General features: G+C 37.4%; 1 protein-coding gene across 6 annotated transcripts in view; it reads right to left on the bottom strand.

Annotated features, from left to right (window-relative positions):
- Positions 1–18,878, bottom strand: part of EFCAB3 (EF-hand calcium binding domain 3) — a 481,176-nt gene that overhangs the window by 303,242 nt on the left and 159,056 nt on the right. For all 6 annotated transcript variants that reach the window (XM_072645908.1, XM_072645906.1, XM_072645907.1 and 3 more), the window contains 3 exons: positions 14,399–14,470; positions 9,714–9,857; positions 1,553–1,621 (listed from right to left, as the gene is read on the bottom strand). In XM_072645908.1, coding sequence (XP_072502009.1) covers positions 1,553–1,621; positions 9,714–9,857; positions 14,399–14,470 — 285 coding nt within the window. The remainder of the gene's footprint in view (positions 1–1,552; positions 1,622–9,713; positions 9,858–14,398; positions 14,471–18,878) is intronic.

The following is an 18,878-nucleotide window of genomic DNA, read 5'->3' on the forward strand; positions in this document are numbered from 1 at the left end:
GAAAATTTTACAATTGGTTGAGGATCAAATGTGGGAGGTAAAGAAGCAGTAGAGACCATCTAACCAAATGGAGAGAAAGAGTGAGGAGGCCAGTGAATGGACCACAATTCTGCTATATAGAGGAAAGCTCCAGAAGTAGATACTAATCCTGTAGATAATTACATGCAATTTAGAGAAAACAAAGAGGTGAGAAAATACATTTAGAAAATATATGAAGACACATTTTAAGATCTCTTTTACTTCTAAAACTAGAGCAGTAAATACATTCTCTGTTTCACTTTACAAATAACTTTATCTCTTAAAAGATATAAAAGTGAGGGGAAGCTGGTATATTTGAAGTGATATCAACCTGCCTATTAAAGTCTTCAACTGTGAAGACAGCTTGATATGGAAATGAAAATTGTGATCTATATGGAACACAATGAGGAAGAAAGAAGAATATTCTATTATCTCCTGGTAGATAATAACTGCCAACATTGGAAAACAGTGGGATAAAGAAAGAGAGGGAACCTTAAAAATGAGGAGAGTTCACTGAATGATGATGATAGAAGAAGGGCCTGGAGAGAGACAGACAAAGGGAAAGACACACACAGAGAGAGAACGAGACATAGAGAGAGAGACACAGAGATGGAGACAAAGGAAGACAGAGTAAAAACGCAGCTAGAGAGTTTCTAAGGCCAGATGAGTCTTCCTGATCCTTGAGACACATAGAGAGTCAGAGACATACACTGATAGAGACAGAGATAAAGAGAGAGAGAATTTATTAAATGCTTACTGTGTTCCAAACACTATTTAAACTGCTGGGGATAAAAATACAGTGCAAAAAACAACTGACCCTACCCTCAAGAACCTCATATTTACATAGTGGGAGACAAGGCATGAAGGGGAACTGGAAAGCTGAGGGTGGAGGAGAAGTATCGACTAGGTAGGAACAGGTTGGTGGTGAGGAGGTGGAGAAGAACTCCTGACTTGAGTTGAGCTGGAAGTGAAGTAAGCAAGACTGGGGTCCTTCATTAAATGGTGGTCCAGGGTAGGGAGTCACAAATTAAGAGAGCAGACATTTAGGGCTGAGGTTTCTTCAGAGTGGGAAGGTTGCTGGTGTGAAAGTGAACTATTAACCATTTATTTCTTTGTAATTTTCCTTGTACAGCTATTTCACAAGGATAATCTTGTGACTTTACTTAGCTCTTCTCTATAAACCTTCATACTTTTCCTCCCCATTTATATATATCATAAGGCCCTTTCAAATTAGTGAGCATCTCTGATACATTTTTTATCACCCACTGAATACAGATCAGGTGACTGTTAAGTATTGGATAAATAATTAAGTGGACAAAACTTCACCCTAAAATAGAAAAATATGGAGCAAGAGGGTTGGCATTCCTATTTTACCAAGTAAAACCTGATTGTAATTTAATAAAGCAATAAAAAGATGGGAATTGAAGAGATCCTATAAAAAATTACATATGTTTAGATTTTTAAAGATACAAAATATGTCCCCATGCAGCAAAAGGAAAGTTTCAATCATACTCATTTTGAAGGTTGTGCTTACGTTGGCATTCAGGAAATTCTTCAACAGAAGCTAATCTATCAATAAAAGTCTTTAAATTCACCAGTCCATCTAGAACAAAAATGAAAGAAAAAAATCAGATGTTTTGGAAGAGAAAAATGAAACTACAGCTAGCTCTACAAATTAAAAAGTAAAGTGGGAGAGTGGCAGTTATATGACAAATATAAAAGACTACACAAATTTTTGTTGTGTTTTGATCTTTGTGTTCCCTGTCCCATGAGGCTGTCAAAATGTTTGTTGAATTGAATTGAACTTCCAAATCTCTTCCTCTTCACTTTGTAGTGAGGAGACCAGGACCAAACTAAATTAGAGAATTATTTCATCCTACCCCTTTAGTTTGTCATTTAAAAAACATTTTTATAACTATTTACAATTCTGTGACAGTGAAGTCCAGAAGCAGAAGGTGGAAACTTTATACTTAAATTATCCTTTGTTTTGAAAAGTATAAACATTCACCAAGTAAAGTCAAAAGATGAGCTTAACTCAATATGCAAAGCATTGAATTCCTGTCAAAGGTAATTAGAAGAAAACAAGCACATTTATAAGACCAAAATTAGCTAAGAGAAAATTTCATGGAGAAATACATATGTAACATCAGTTTCAATCAAAAACTTTCTCTTTGTGGGGAGTGGACTCCAACACTGCCTTTCTTTATTATTTCTTTATGAGTTAAAGGGATTTCTAATATGAAGTGACCCTTTACTTAAGAGGAGAATCATCAGAAGCATAATAGTCACATTCATATGCTCACAACAACCTGTTTTCTGTTGATTAAAGCACATCAGATAGGACCTGTATTGATCAGTTTATTACCAGCCATTGGCAGAATATAATTAAAACAACTGAACCCTTCTTTCAAAAAATTGTAAATAATCCATTGTTTCAATAGACTTCTTGTTATATGTAGCACTCACATAGAGGCCAGAAGCGATACAAGAACATTCTCAAGGTGTTTCTGAAGAACTTTGGAATCAGTTGCGGGACATGGGAGACACTGGCACAGGACCACCTAGCATGGAAGTGCCTCCATCAAAAAGGGTGCCATATTTTATGAGTAAAGCAGAATTTCAGTAGCTCAAAAAAACATGAGATGTGCAAATTTAGAGTCATCTCCATTCCAAATATTCATATGGACCATTTGTGCCTGACCAGTGGTAGAGCCTTCTGACCTCATATTGGTCAGATAAGCCACAGTCAGACATATTGTACATTGACCCCAATATAGGGATGCCATTTTGGTCTTTGAGAATGGACAACAACCAACCAACCATTAGGATGCGCTAGAGGTGGGACTAGAACAAGATGCTAGGGGACACAAAAAGAGATCCTTCTTAATTTTTTAATGCTTTGGGAGAGTTGAAATATCATTAATTTTAATAAATATAAGTTTTGATGCTAAAAGTAAAAAGAATTACAATGTATATGTGGCTTAAAAAGTACTTTAACCTACATTATTTCATTTGATCTGCTCTATATGGTTCAGAGTTCTTTATTATGTTACAAAGGCAGGTCATATGTTTTACAGTGAAGGGTCAAGGTATTATGTGGACAGTAGCATATAAAGAGCACAACTTTTAAATCCAAGAAGCAGAAAAAAATGAAGTTTTAAAATCTCTCATAGAATTTGCATTGGCCTCCCACTATTCTCCACAAAACTGATTATTTTATAGAAAGGAAAACTACAAACAGTGACAATGAGGTCTTAATATGGGGTGATCCCTTTGTAAAGTGTGAACATCATTCTCTGACAGAATTAAAGAGAGCACCTTCAATTGACCAAGAGAAATTGGACATACCTTTGAAGGCCTTAAATACCTAAGTCCTGGGCAAAAAAATCAGCAGTTCAGTACAGCATATACCAATAGCTGTCTATAAAGGAGATCTGCATTTCCCCCTGCAGAGGGGGAGAAGGTTATTTATCTCTCTCCTTCTCTCCCCTCTCATCTCCCCCCACCTCTACCACTAGTCATTTAGCTTTGAAAAGGAAATTACTTGAGACACTGTGTCCACTAGGGGAGCAGAGACATACACTCCAGACAGACATGGATACAGAAAAATATTTTCTCTGGGGAGGAAACAGTTTCTAGGACTGGGATCTCTGGAAGCAGAGAGAGGAACTATCTGTAGATGCAAGAAATTGCTGTAGAGTAGAGCAGATACTGGAAGCCCAGTTGCTAAGAAGTCTACCCAATAGTCATGCTGGACCCTGGGGGAGTTTTGTGAGAAGTCTAGAGAAGAGCAAGGACTTGTGGTCCTGACAGTTCTAAGAGATATGGCTTTCTTTGACCACACATGTTCCCTGTGTATACCCTAAGTTTATGTCTATTCTTCTCACAATTGGTGCATTTGTGATATGAAGCACCCCAGATTTATGAGCACAATGTTTTTTTTGCTCATAAAAGCCTACTATTTTTACTATGTAATTTTAGTGAGTATTTTTTCTTAAGAGCTAATTATGCTATTGACTGTTAATGAAAAGCACACTGGGAGGGGCTAATGAACATAGTCTTAGAAATGCAGAGGCACAAGTTTATCCCTAGAATCTTAAAGTATTTACCTCTTTGGGGACACAAATGTGAAAGCAAATTGGAGGAGTAGCCCAGAAGTGCTACACAAAAATGCCTTATAACTGTTGACTCTATGGGTCAATCAGAATAGATACATTGAATATGAAATTGTGTTGCATGTCTCTATGTGTGTAACATAGATGATCCATGATTTAATCAGTGTGAATACCTCCTCCACTGATGTATATTGGTGTATAATTCTATGCCTAAACAGATTATCTTCAAGAATTATTGGACTGGGGGGCAGAGCCAAGATGGCAGAGTAGAAAGATGCATATATTTTAGTGCTTCCCCTACAGCCCACAAAATACCTGTAAAAAATGACTCTCAACAAATTCTAGACCAGCAGAAGCCACAGAATAATAGAGTGAAAGAGGTTTCCAGCCAAACGTAACCTGGAAGGTTGACAGAAAAGGTCTATCTCACGGGACACTGAGTGAAGCATAACCCAACCCTGGCCTCATGGCACTGGGAGGAACAGGACCTCTGGGGCAGAATTCCCAACAAGGAAGGTCCCAGATCCCACAACCCACAAGCAACAAAGAAAGCTCCAAAAGTCAATGTGGGAGGGCATTCCCAGCTGGGTGAGAGGGGAATGGAGTCCCCCCAGCACTGACCCCAGGTAGAGGCAGAGGCAGCAGCAGCAGCAGGCAGTAGGTGGCTATGGTGACTGTGGAAGCAACCTGGGTTCATCATCTAGGCAGCTCAGCTTAAAGCCTCTGGGGGAATTGAGCAGCTGATCTGAAATTCAGCCCTGAGTGCTGGCCCTGCCCCCACCCAAAGCCCCTGGGGGAATTGAGCAGCTGACCTAAATCTCAGCCTTGAGCATGGTACTGGGGGAAGGAGGAGCACTAGGACCCTCCTCTTGACAAAGTATTCAGAAGTCAAGTAACTGGCTGGGAAAATACCCAAAAAAGGGAAAAAAAATAAGACCATAGAAGGTTACTTTCTTGGTGAACAAGTGTCTCCCTCCACCCTTTTAGATATGAAAGAACAAGGCATAATGTCAGAGCAAGTCAAGGCTTCTGCCTCCAGTACCTCCAAAATGAATATGAAATGGGCTCAGGCCATAGAAGAGCTTGAAAAGCAAGTCAGCAGCTTGCTAAAGGAGAACCAAAAAATGCTGAGGAAAATAACACCTTTAAAAAGAGGTTAACTCAATTGGAAAAAGAGGTTCAAAAAGCCAGTGAGGAGAAGAAGGCTTTAAAAAGCAGAATTAGCCAAATGGAAAAGAAGGTTCAAAAGCTCACTGAACAAAAATAGTTCTCTAAAAGTGAGAGTGGAGTTCAGGAAAGCTAATGACTATGAGATAAACCAAGAGATTGAAAAAATAGAAGATAATGTGAAACATCTCATTGGAAAAACAACTGACCCAGAAAATAGATCCAGGAGAGACAATTTAAAAATTTGGGACTACTTGAAAGTGATGATCAAAAAAAGAACCTAGACATCATCTTTCTTGAAATTATCAAGGAAAACTGCCCTGATATTCTACAACCAGAGGGCAAAATAAATATTGAAAGAATCCACCAATCACCTCCTAAAAGAGATCTGAAAAGAGAAACTCCTAGGAATATTGTGGCCAAATTTCAGAGTTCTCAGGTCAAGGAGAAAATATTGCAAGCAACTAGAAAGAAACAATTTGAGTACTGTGGAAATAAAATTAGGAGAACACAGAATCCAGCAGCTTCTACATTAAGGGATTGAAGGACTTGGAATAGGATATTCCAGAAGTCAAAGGAAGTGGGATTAAAATCAAGAATCACCTACCCAGCAAAACTGAGTATAACGCTTCAAGGGAAAAAATGGTCATTCAGTGATATAAAGGACTTTCAAGCATTCATGATGAAAATACCAGAACTGAATAGAAAATTTGACTTTCAAACATAAGAATCAAGAGAAGCATACAAAGGTAAACAGGAAAGGGAAATCATAAAGGACTTTCTAAAGCTGAACTGTTTACATTCCTATATGGAAAGATAATATTTGTAACTCTTGAGACTTTTCTCAGTATTTAGGCAGGGGGAGGGATTATACACACACACACACACACACACACATACACATTACACACACACACACATAGACAGAGAGTATAGTTTGAGTTGAATCAGAAGAGATGATATCCATAAAAAAAATAAAATAAAATTAAGGGGTGAGAGAGGAAAATATTGGGAGGAGAGAAGGAGAAATGGAATGGGGCAGGCTATCACTCATAAAAGAAATAAGAAAAATCTTGTTCAATGGAGGAGAAAAGGGAGGAGGTGAGAGGGGAAATGTGAAGCTTACTCTAAGGAAGGAATAACATGCTCCCTAAATTTGGTATGAAAATCTATCTTACACTAGTAGGGGAAAGTAGGGGAGAAGGGGACAAGTGGGGTGAGGGCAATGATAGAAGGGAGGGCAAATGGGAGGGCAAATGGGAGAAGGGAGTAACTAGAAGTAAATACTTTTGGGAAGGGACAAGGTCAAATGAGAGAATAGAAAAAAGGGGGACAGGGTAGGATGGAGGGCAATATAGTTAGTTATACATAACATGACTATTATGGAAGTTTTTTGGAAAATGACACGTATATAGCCTGTATTGAATAGCTTGCCTTCTCAGTGGGAATGGAGAGGGAGGGAGGGAGAGAAAGAAGTTGGAATTCAAAGTATTAGAAATGAATGTTGAGAATTGTTATTGCATATAACTGGGAAATAAAAAATACAGGTAATGGGGTATAGAAATTTATCTTGCCCTAGAAAAGAGAGAAGATAGGGATAAGGGAAGGGTGGGGTGTGATAGAAGGAGGAGGGTACATTAAGGGAAGGGGTAATCAGAATGCAAGGTATTGTGGGGTGGTGGCAGGGGAGAGATGGGGAGAAAAGTGTGGAACTCAAAATTTTGTGGAAATGAATGTCAAAATCTAAAAATAAATAAATAAATTTAAAAAAAGAATTATTGGACTGAAAGATTCATCACACTGAAGACAAATACAGTAATCAGCCTCTTTATACTTCCCTATACTAGTTCTCATAGCTATCTGTCAGCAGGAAAACTTATTCTAAGTTTTTCAAGATCACTGGGACCTGCCAGAGTTTACAATGTACTGGCATAGTCTTTTAGAATTCTATACCATAATGAAATAGCATAAAAGGTCTTCAGTGGAGTATGGAAAGCTATATTTTATTATTTTAATAATATTCAACTATTTATATATATAGTTAAGATATTACTTTATGGAAACAGCTACTCCTGGAGTTTTTAACATGTTGCATATCATACAAATCCATTTAAACTACATTTAAATGAGTGGTATTTCAGGCCTCATTAAATACAAATACCATAAAAGGATAATATATGCCATATTCTATAGTTCAAATTTTTTACTACTTGAGATAGGTTTTCCTTCCAGTCTGAATTAGTGAAATTTTACCCCCTATCAATTGGTACAAAGGTAATCCCATATATTGAATGGATTCAAAATCTGTACTGCTAGTTTATTTTTCCCTTTCCATAGAGGTTTGGCACCTCTGGGCTCATATTTGCATTCTAATAGAAGTGGATGGAAGGTTTACCCATCTCATACCAAGGGTAGTTCTAAAGACTTTGGAGGTCATGCCTTCAGCCTATAGGAAACCTAATATAATCCCAAGATATTTGCAATCACCCTGGAAAAGTTTCTTTAGAAATTATACAGAAGACATTCCCCCTTCTCTAGCAGCTATAAACTGATGAGCTAGTTCTTCCTGGTTTTATGAAGCCTCCAGAGGGAAGTCCTAAGCCTATCTGATCCTCAGATTTCTTGTGAAAAGACTTGTCACATATTAATTGAGAGTATTTGTAACCTGACAGTCATTTTTAAACTACTGGGCAATCCAACATGGATTTCAAGGCCCAGGAAATTTGAGGAGTACCTCAAAACAAAGAAAAGATGTCAGTTTGGATTGCTATGGTAAGTCCTTTCTATAGGTTGACTTTAGCTCTTTTATTCATTCCTTCCCAAAACCCTGCATATAAATCATCATATACATCCCTAACTAAAGGCGACTGTAGAAAATCATTCTTTTCATGGAAGTATCACATGGAAGGGGAGGAGAATGTTTAGCTTGGAGATAAGACTGAAGAACTATAGGATCATAGATTAAGAGTTGATTTTTATAAACAAGGAGAACCAAGGAACAAAGTGATTAAATGACCTGCCCAGAGTCATATAACTAGTAACTCTCTTGAGGCAGGATTTGAATTCATATCTTCCTGACTATATGCTAGATACTTTCAGGTATCTAAAGGGCTGCTATACTGAGGAAGGATTAGGCTTGTTCTGTTTGGCCTCAGAAGGCAGAACTAGAAATAATAAGTGAAAATGATGAATAAAGAATTTGTCTCTACATAGGGATAAACTTTCTAACAATTAGAATTGTCTCAACGTAGGTGGGCTGTTCTGGAAGATGATGAGATCCCCCCTTCATGGTCACTCTTCAAGCAGAGGCTAGAGCATCCCTTGATCATGTTATAGGGTCTTCTTTCCCAGTTATAGGTTAGACCAGATCTCTAAGGACCTTGCATAGTTGAGACTGTAAGAGTCTATTAATCACTTGGCAGTAGGCTAGGATATATTCTCAACCGGTACAGCAACCCAGAAGAACCACAGTAATATAAAAAGGGACCCTACAAATGGTACAGAAACCCGGAAGAATCACAGTAATATAAAAAAGGACCCTATGAACACAGTGTGATGCAAAGCCAATGCTAGGAGAAGACACTTCCATCATTGCATAAGTGTGTGTGTGTGCATCTGTGTGTGTAAGGATTAGGAGTGTGTCATGTTTGCATATTCTGTCAGACTAAGTCACTAAGTAAACTGACTTAGATTCTCGTTTTGGGAGATGGAAACTTCAAATCATGAAGGGTCCAGACATGGTTGTGATGTAAAAACGAAATCTAGCAATACAACTTAAAATGAAGAATGTAAATGGGGGCCTTCACAGGCCAACAAAAAACAGAAAACCAATGCACTGGGTGTCACGTCATACCATCAGTGCATCAGGATATGGGGAGCTGCCTCCCCCCAATACTAATTGATACTGCTTACTCTCCCTATTCTCTTTTCGTCAGAGGAGTTGCTTCCCATTCCTATCTAGGGAAAGAAAAACATACCTTCCCCCACTACTCTAAAAGGTAAAATTATTTTCAAACTAACAACTTCCTGCCCTCACATCTCCAACCCACCTGCTCCAACAGAAATGACTGAAATTTTAGCTTTTCCAATAGAAAGAACATAAACCTTATACAATATAATTAAACACCTTGGTAAACAACTGAAAAAGGCGGCTAGGTAGCACAGTGGATCAAGTGCTGACTCTGGACTCAGGAGGATCTGAGTTCAAATTTGGTCACAGACACTTATTAGCTCTGTGACCCTGAGCAAGTCACTTAACCCAGTTTGCCTCAGTTTCCTTATCTGTAAAATGAGCTGGAGAAGAAAATGGCAAACTACTCCAGTATCTTTGTCAAGAAAACCTCAGATGCGGTCATGAAGAGTCAGACATAACTGAAAAATGACTAAACAGCAACAAATAGCTGAAATACTTACCATCAGTCTCAACAGTTTTCAATGTTTCTTGAAGGTCTTGTTTAGTTAACTTGACACCTAAGCTTTCCAGGGTAGGAGATATATCAGTGACCTTGACTTTCCCCTCAGCTAACCTGTTGACAGCATTTAATGCTTTTTCCATTTCTATATATGAACAAATCAAAGAACAAAATTATTATTGAGTTTAAAGAACTCCAAGAGCTTGCCTTACTTAAAATATTAATTTTCAAGAGCAATAGTTCTCAAGTGGTTTGTTTTTCATTCTGATTTCATTAGTGTAAGGAACTCTTAGAAGAAAACTCCCGTTACTAAAGCAGATCAGTAACTGTTCTGCAACCAATAGTCTTAGAGTTGCCAGGGACCACTAGGAGGTTAGGTGACTGTCCTAGGGTCATATAGCCACCACTATTCGTCAGAGGCAGGATTTGAACCCAGGGTTCCCCAATTCTGAAGTTGCCTCTTTATCCATTATGCTATGCTGCCTTGAGTTTTGAACCTTATTAAAATAACCTAAGAACACAGGTTTTCTTCCCCCTTCCCCCACTTCTAGATCCTTCCTTTGCCACCATCATTCACTCAGTAGTATCTCTTTGGAGGTTCACTCCATTGGTCTATATCACTTGGTCCAAATCTTCATCACAGTCATCTTAACAGCAGTCGGTGGTATGAAACTCAGACAGAAGGGGGGGCACAAAATTGTTCATAAGGATTGTTGTGGGTCATATTTTGACTTAGAAAACCACATATTCTCATTATCTATGTTTATTGTATTTTTATTTATTTTGTTAATATTTCTTAATTACATTTTATTCTGGTTCAGGCCTCCCTCTGGAGTGTTTTGGAGTGCAATGCAGTCACAGACTGCAGGTTACTACCTGCACACCTCTGCTCCAGGTTATCCTTTTTCCTTTCTTGAGTAGTTCAGTACCTGTCTCACAGTACCTATGTCCCCTCTCATACCTATGGGACTTCAATATATACACTAATGTCCCTTGAATACTTGAATCTCCCAAGTACATCAACCTACTCAACCACCATGATGACGTTTAGATCTCACCATCACCCATGATTGTGATTACCTTTTTCTTCCCTAAACCCCCCACCCCAGGTTATTATAACTAATGCCCAGGCAGTCTAAACTTCATGTGCTTGGATAGAAGGCAGAGTCACTAATGGGGGAACCCTTTCCTCTCTGTCCCTTTCCACAGGGTGAATGAGAGTAAGGAGAGTGACATGGTTGTTGAGTTGCTACTCATCATCTCTAAGGTTTCCAGTGAGATGGAGGAGCACCAAGACCTACCCTTACACAGTCTTAAAGTCATCTGGGCCTAGCACCTGCCCTGCCACTATGATTTCCAGACTCCTTGGCACCATCATCTTACCTACTGGTGGACCTCCATAACCCCTGAGCCTTACCATCTAACCCAGATCTGAACCTTCAGGATTTCTGGGGTTTTCCATCTACCCTGCAGATGAACTCTTTTTTGATGTGCTGTCTCCTCCAATTAAAGTGTAAGTTCCTTGATAGCAAGGACTATGTCATTCCCTCCCCCACCCCCCGTATTCAGCACAGTTCTTGGCACATAATAAGTGCCTGATAAATATTTTTTCATTTATTCATTTGTTCATTTATGAGTCTAAAAGTCCATACTCTGATGGTAACTTCTTATCTCTTCCATCTCTCCTTCTACCTCAATTGTCTTGTACCTATTCTTTATTCTCACCACAAATTCCAGTCACTTTCCTTTTCCCTACTGTCTTAATCCATCACCCTTGCTCTAATTTTAACTTTCTTTTCTTCACAGTGTTAGCCCTATGGTCCACCAGTCCACCTATGCATTATTTTCTACCTTTGAATCTCTGTTCATGCCTGCCATATCCCAGCCTTGGCTCAACATATTTGCCTTCTCTGCTCCTACTCCTGTGCTGGAAAAAGGCATGCGCCTCAGCCTGCTCAGTGCACTACAAATGAATGCTAACTGATCTCAGCTGAACTCTCAATGTGCCACAGCATTTTTTGTCTAAAATTTCCCTGAATGATTCTATTATAGTTCATATAATGATGATTCCAAATTTCCTCTTTTCTTTTCAAGATCCCTACATTCCTGCCCTTCTCTAAGCAGAGGATTTCACCTACACTAACTGAAAAAGGGGAAGCCATCTGATATGAACTCTCTCTTCTCTCTACCCCAGCTGACACTTCAAAATTCTTCTACATTATCGTCTCCTTATCATTAAAAATCCTTCATTTGACTCTCATACTTTTGTCCCTCCTCTCTTTCATAGTCAGTCCTCCTTGAAAGAGTGACCTATGCTTGCTGCCTCAATTTCCTTACCTCTCAGTCACTTTTCCATCCTTTATAAGTTGGTTTCTGATCCCTGCCATTCTTCAAACTATTCTCTCCAATGTATCAACTATCTCTTACCTGTTGTATCTAATGGGTTTTCCTCATTTGTCATTCATCTTGACCTCTACCTAGTAATTAAAACTGTGAAACATCACTTCCATCTGGATACTGTTTTCTCTCTTGGTTTTTGTGACACAGTTCTGTCCTGGTTCTTCTTCTAAGAATCTAGTTAATGTTTCTCAGTCTCCTTTGCCAAATTATCCTTCTATCCACTATGCATGGTGATATCCCTAGGCTCTGCTTTGTTCATTCTCCTCTTCTCTCTTTCCATTCTTCCTCCTGTCCATCTCTACCACATGACTACAATATATACATATATGTAGATGTGTATATACACACATATGTATATTTTTAAAATAATCTCTTTCCAGAATAACAATAACATGTCACCAAATGCTGGCTAGATATTTCTATTTAGATATTGCAATGGAATTACCAACTTGAAAAGGGAATTCATTACCTGTCCTACTACATTCACCCTCTTTTTTCCCAAACTTCATTCTTTCTGTTGATGGCACTGCCATCCTTCAAGTTATGTAGGTTCACAACCTTGAAGTCATCCCTCTTTCCTTCTCTCTCACTTCCCATATCAAAGTAATTAAATCAAGCCTTATTGATTACACCTGTACACCTTTCACAATTGTCATTTTCTTCCCAATTCACATGATTATTATGTTAGTTTAGGCTTCATCATCTCTTGTCTGAACTATCATAACATCATTCAAATTTATCTCCTTGCTTACAAGTCCTCTCCTGTTCAATTTAGGTTTCACAAATCTTCCAAAACATTTATTCCCTTAGGAATAGATCTAATCCTGTTACTTCCCTACCCATGTATCTTCAAAGGCTTTTTCCATCAGGATTAAATACAAACTCCTCAACCTGACATCTGAAGTCCTTCATAATCTGATACTCTCCTATCTTTCCAAAATTATTTTATATTAACCTCCTTTACACATTCTGTGTTCTAGTCAAAATCACTTATTATCAATTTCCTGGGCTTGACATCTTGTCTCCTGCTTCTGTACCTTTACAGAATTTGTCCCCTTTGCCTATAATGCACCCCTCGCATTGAGGAAAAGTTGGGAGGGAGGGAGGAAGATATTCTAGGCATAGGTAACATAAGTAGAAGGACATTATAGAAGGTACACTGGATAGTTCAGTTAGACTGGAGCATAATATACATAGAGTAGAGCAGTATGAAGTACAAAAAGCAGTGTGGCATCAAATTGTGGAAGGTTTTGAATGCTATCTAAAGAACTTTAAACAGATCGACATGACAGGGTTTGGAGTAGAGGAAGGATATGACTAGATCTATACATTCACTTTCATTGGGTCACTGGAGATGATAACAAAGGCAGTAGAAGATTTTGACTTGTTTGATTGAATTCTGATCTGAGTTATATATATTGGTTTTGGAAACTGGAACTTTCTGAACTGTACCCTTGGGCAGCAATTCTGACCCATTCTTCAAAGCCTCCCCAGTCTACCATAGCTCACAGAGATCTCTCCCTTCTCTGAACTCATATTTCCTATCTATAAAACACTGTACACAAAAACAGCAATATTGTATGATGATCAACTGTGAATGACTTCACTATTCTCAGCAATATGATGATCCAAGACAATTTTAAAAAATGCTGTCTACCTCCAAAGAAAGAACTGATGGAATCTGAATGCGTATCAAAGCATACTATTTTTCACTTTAATTTTTTCATGTTATTTCCCTTTTGGTCATGTCTTTCACAACATGGCTAATATGGAAAAGTTTTGCATGATTACACATGTATAATCTGTATAAAATTGCTTACCATCTCAGGGAGGGAGGAGGAAAGAGAGGTAAAGGAAGGAGAGAGAAAATCTGAAACTCAAAAAATTTTTAAAATGAATGTTAAAAATCGTCTTTACATGTAATTAGGAATAAAATAAAATATTATTAAAATTTTACACATCAGGGGCATCTTTTTATATCTATAACATATCTAATATAAACATATCTAATATAGTAACATATCTAATATAAAGTAACAGCTCAAGAAAGCTGATTGGTTAAACTTCACTCACCAAATATTGCAAGCAAGGGGTGAATTGTTATTTAAAACAATAGTACAAATTAATAAAGGATTGAAAGTGAGCAGACAGGAGACAGAAGAAAGTCAAGTAAAAAGTCAAATTCTTAAATCTGAAAAGTGACAATTTACAAAAATGTTAAAATTTACATTCCAGAATAGCAATGAAATAGTTGTCATTAATCCCGATTTTAAAATTCATGCTTACTTTCATCCTTTGTGAATTCTTCATCCTTAGATAGTTTCTTCACAAATTTCCTTAAATCCACTGCTCCATCTTCTGCAAAAGAGAGAAAGAAGTCAATTGAGATATTTCAGTGGAGAGAAAATTTAAACTTTGAACATACTATCATTAAGGTTAACTAGTTGAATTTATCATGAGAAGGTCATTTTTATCTGGACCTAAAGCAAATTTGCTTCTAATTCTACTATTCCATATTTGCTCCTTATTGATGAAGCAAAAATATTTGCCTAGAAAAGTCACAAGGATGATTCAAAACAGAAAATAAAAGTTTGTTAAATTCTACATTTAAATGTGCAAAAAATTAAAAAGCACTTATATATGACCAGTTAACTTCACATAAATTCAGTTAAAAAACACATCATGCTAGTTTTAAATGAAATGTGTGGCATTAAGATAGCTGTTTCCAAAGAGCGCTGTGCTGTGTTTTTGTTTTCCTTAAAATACTTTTCCATGAAAAGTTAGAACTGGTAAAATAACCAAATATAAGGGTACAGATTCAACTAGTAGCAACCAAGTGTGTTTTCACACATTTTCTCAATTCCCCCTACCCTTGAAACCCCTTCCTGACTCTTACTGGAGGGACCAGAGGATGGACAATGGTGAGTTTCTCCCAAATCCTCCCTTTAAGGAAGTTGCCCAGGACAGCCATCTTATCATTTCCCAGTAGCTGCACTCCTTTGACTTCATTGACTTCATTGTCCCCATCCCTCCCAGACAGGGACTCTCTGCCCTCCACTCCCACTCTCCCACTTTTCAGTTTCCCCCGTTAGACTGTATGGGCTGGGACTTTATCTTGCTGTCATTCATTCCCTAGTGTTTAGGGCAGCATCTTGCATATAGTAGGCATTGAACAAATGTTTACTGACTGATTACAGGCTTTATCAATGGTTCTGTTCCATTCAATATTTTCATAATATAAAAATAAAAAAAAACTACTGTTCAGTAGCAGCCATTTGCTCAAAATAATTTAAATGTGCATACCATAATTAAAACATTGCAGATAAGGCTTATTAAATTTAATTGGCCATCCGTTGAAGAAAACCAAAGAAATTATATTCTCTTTTCAAAGTATCTTGGAATGCTGTTGCAAATTAAATAACATGATTTTGCTTTTATTAATAATAATAGCAATCAAAGGCAGCTAAATGGTGCAGTGGATAGATAGCAGGACTAGTCTTCATGAGTTCAAGTCTGGCTATAGACACGCACTAGCTGTGTGAACCTGGCCAAGTCACTTAACCCTCAGTTCTCATCTGTCAAATGAGCTGGGTAAGGAAATGGAAAATCACTCCAACATTTTTGACAAGAAAACCCCAAATAGTGCCACAAAGAGTCAGACATGACTGAAAAACAACCGAACAACAGCAAAATTTTCACTTTCTATAGCACTTTGCAATTTACATTTGCTATTTCTTCATGACAGTTCAATAAAGTAGGTATTTTAAAGTATTAATAGCAGTATTTTTTCAATGAGGAAATGAAGCTCAGAGAACTCTTTTGACTGTATGCATGTATTATTCTGTAACTATTGTCTTCCACCAAAAGATGAAAGCCATGTTTCATGATCAGTCTTCTGTAATCATCATTTGTTTTTCTTTGTTGGTTGTTTGGTTGTTTGGTTGTCCTTCATTCTCGAAGAGGACCAAAATGACATCACCATGATAAAGTGAAATTTTAGTGTGTCCGACTGTGGTTGATCAGACCAATATGAGCTTGGAATGCTCTACCACAGGTTGGGCAGATAGTCCTTGTGAATATTTGGGTTATCTGAAATTTGCGCATCCTACATTTACTTTGTGCTGTCTGAATTCTGCTTTGCTCATAGAGCACAGCACCCTTTGTGATGTGGGCACACCATTCTGAGTAGTCCTGTGCCAGTGTCTCCCATGTCCTACAATCAAATCCAAAGTTCTTGAGAGAGACTTTGAGAATGTCTTTATATCACTTCTTCTGACCACCATGTGATTGCATACCCCATGTGAGTCCTCCATAAAATAGTCTTTTTGTCAAGTGTACATTTTGCAATCAAACAACATGGGCAGCCCATTGGAGTTGTGCTCTCTGAAGCATAGTTTGAATGCTTGGCAGTTCAACTCAAGCAAGGGCTTCAGTGTCTGGTACCTTATCCTGCCAAGTGATTCTCAGAATCTTCCTAAGACAGTTCAAACGGATGCAATTAAATTTCCTGGCATGGTGTTGATAGTCTGTCTATGTTTCACAGACATACCACAATGATGTCAGCTCAGCTGCTCTGTAGACCTTCATTTTGGTAGTCAGTCTAATACCTCTTCTCTCTCAAACTTTTCTTCAGAGCCTCCCAAACACTGAGCTATCTCTGGCAATGCGTGTGTCAATCTCATTGTCAATGTGTACATCCCTGGAAAGTACACTACCAAGATAAGTGAACTTATCCACAACATTCAAAACTTCTCCATTTTTTGTAACTGATGGTTCCACGTATGGATGGTGTGGTGGTGGCTGATGGAACACCTGTGTTTTCTTGGTGATTATTAGGCCAAAATTAGCACGGGCAGCAGAGAATCAATCCATACTTTGTTGCATGGCAGCTTCAGAGGCTGCATTGAGTGCACAATCATCTACAAACAGAAAATCATGCACCAACACTCCCTCCACTTTGGTCTTGGCCTGTAGCTTTTTCAAATTGAAGAACTTACCATCAGTATGGTAGTTGACTTGATGCCATGTTCATCCTCACTGAAAGCATTTATCAACATGGTTGAAAACATCATGCTAAAAAACATGGGAGCAAGCACACAGCTGTGTTTCACTGCATTGGTGAGTGGGAAGACACGAGACCATTGTCCACTATCCAGAACCCGGGCAAACATGCCATCATGAAACTCACATTTTTCTTTGTAATGTTGTGGTCATTATATAAATAGTTCCACCAATCATTCTGAAGTTCATACAAAATTTCCCAGCTTATTCTGAATTTGTCCTTTTCATTTTTCTTATGGAGTGATAATATTCTGTTACATTCATATAAGATGGTTTGTTCGACCATTCCCCAATTGATGGGTACCTAATTTGCAACTCTTTACAATAAAATGTCAGTGCTATAAATAGTTTTGCATATTCAGGTCTTCTCCCTCTGTTTTTTATCTCTTTAAGGAATGTACCTAGTTAAATCATTGGAATCAAGAGTATGCAGAGACTTTGGAGGTATAATTCCAGAATGGATGGACCAAATCACAGTACAATAAGAGTGATTTAGTGTGCCTGTATGTTCATAGATCCTCTGACAATTATTTTCCTTATTTGTCACCTTTGTCAATCTGATGAATAGAAGGTGGGACACATCAGAATTGTTTTAATTTTAATTTTTCTTATTATTAGTGATTTGGAGCATTTTAAATTTGATTGCTAATATCTACATTTCTATTTTTGAGAACTGCCTCTTCATATCTTTTGTTTATTTAGCTATTAGGGAAATCTCTTTTTGTTATATATTTTTATCAATTCCATATATTTCTTGGATATCATATATTTATCAGTAAAATATTATGTAAAGATTTTCCTATCCTGATTCTAACTGCATTGTCTTTGTACAAAATACCTTAATTTTATGTAATCAAAACTATAATTTTTATGTCCTTTAATCCTCTTTATCATTCTTCTCCTATTCATAATCATGAAAGATGTCTTTCTCCATCTTCCTCTAATATGTTTATGATATGACCTCTTTTTAAAACAATAAATCTGGGCTATGTATTCACTTGGAGTTTATTATGGTATATGGTATATAATGTTGATCTAGGCCTATTTTTTCCCAAACTAATTTCCGATTTCCACAACATTTTTAAAAATAAAATTGTGAATCCTTACACCAGCAGTTGGTATCCTTGGATGTATTGAACACAATGCTACTTTATTCAAATCCTCTTGATCTGATTTTTTTCTTTGGTCAACTTTTCCATTTTTTAACCAGAACTAAATAGTTTTAATGATTTTTGATCTGTTTGAAATTTGATACTTTTAGTTCCACTTCCTTCCCACCTTTTTCTATCATTTCTTTTAAGATTCTTGACTTTTTGTTCAGATGAATTTTCTTGTAACTTGTATTTTAAAAAGTTCTTTATAATATTCCTTAATAATTTTATTTGTATGACAGGGAATTTTCAAATTAATTTTTCTCCAATTTAGCATGTCTTTATTTTTGTAAGGAGTGTTTTGTAGTTGTACTCCCATAATTCTTCTGTGTCTTGGCAGGAAGACTCCCAAGTATTTTATATTTTCTCTATGGCCATTGGGAGAATATGGATACTATCTTGTGTCAAACAAGTTAACATTACAGGGAATCTTGCATAATACTGATGGACTCCAATTAGACACAAAGCAGTAAGCATAACTTTATATAAGCTAAAGCTGATATATCAGGATTTAGGGAGCTGTTTGTAAAAGGTTTATTGCATTTTTTTTTATC

This window comes from Notamacropus eugenii, chromosome 2 (assembly GCF_028372415.1).
Source record: "Notamacropus eugenii isolate mMacEug1 chromosome 2, mMacEug1.pri_v2, whole genome shotgun sequence".
Classification (NCBI taxonomy): Eukaryota; Metazoa; Chordata; class Mammalia; order Diprotodontia; family Macropodidae; genus Notamacropus; species Notamacropus eugenii.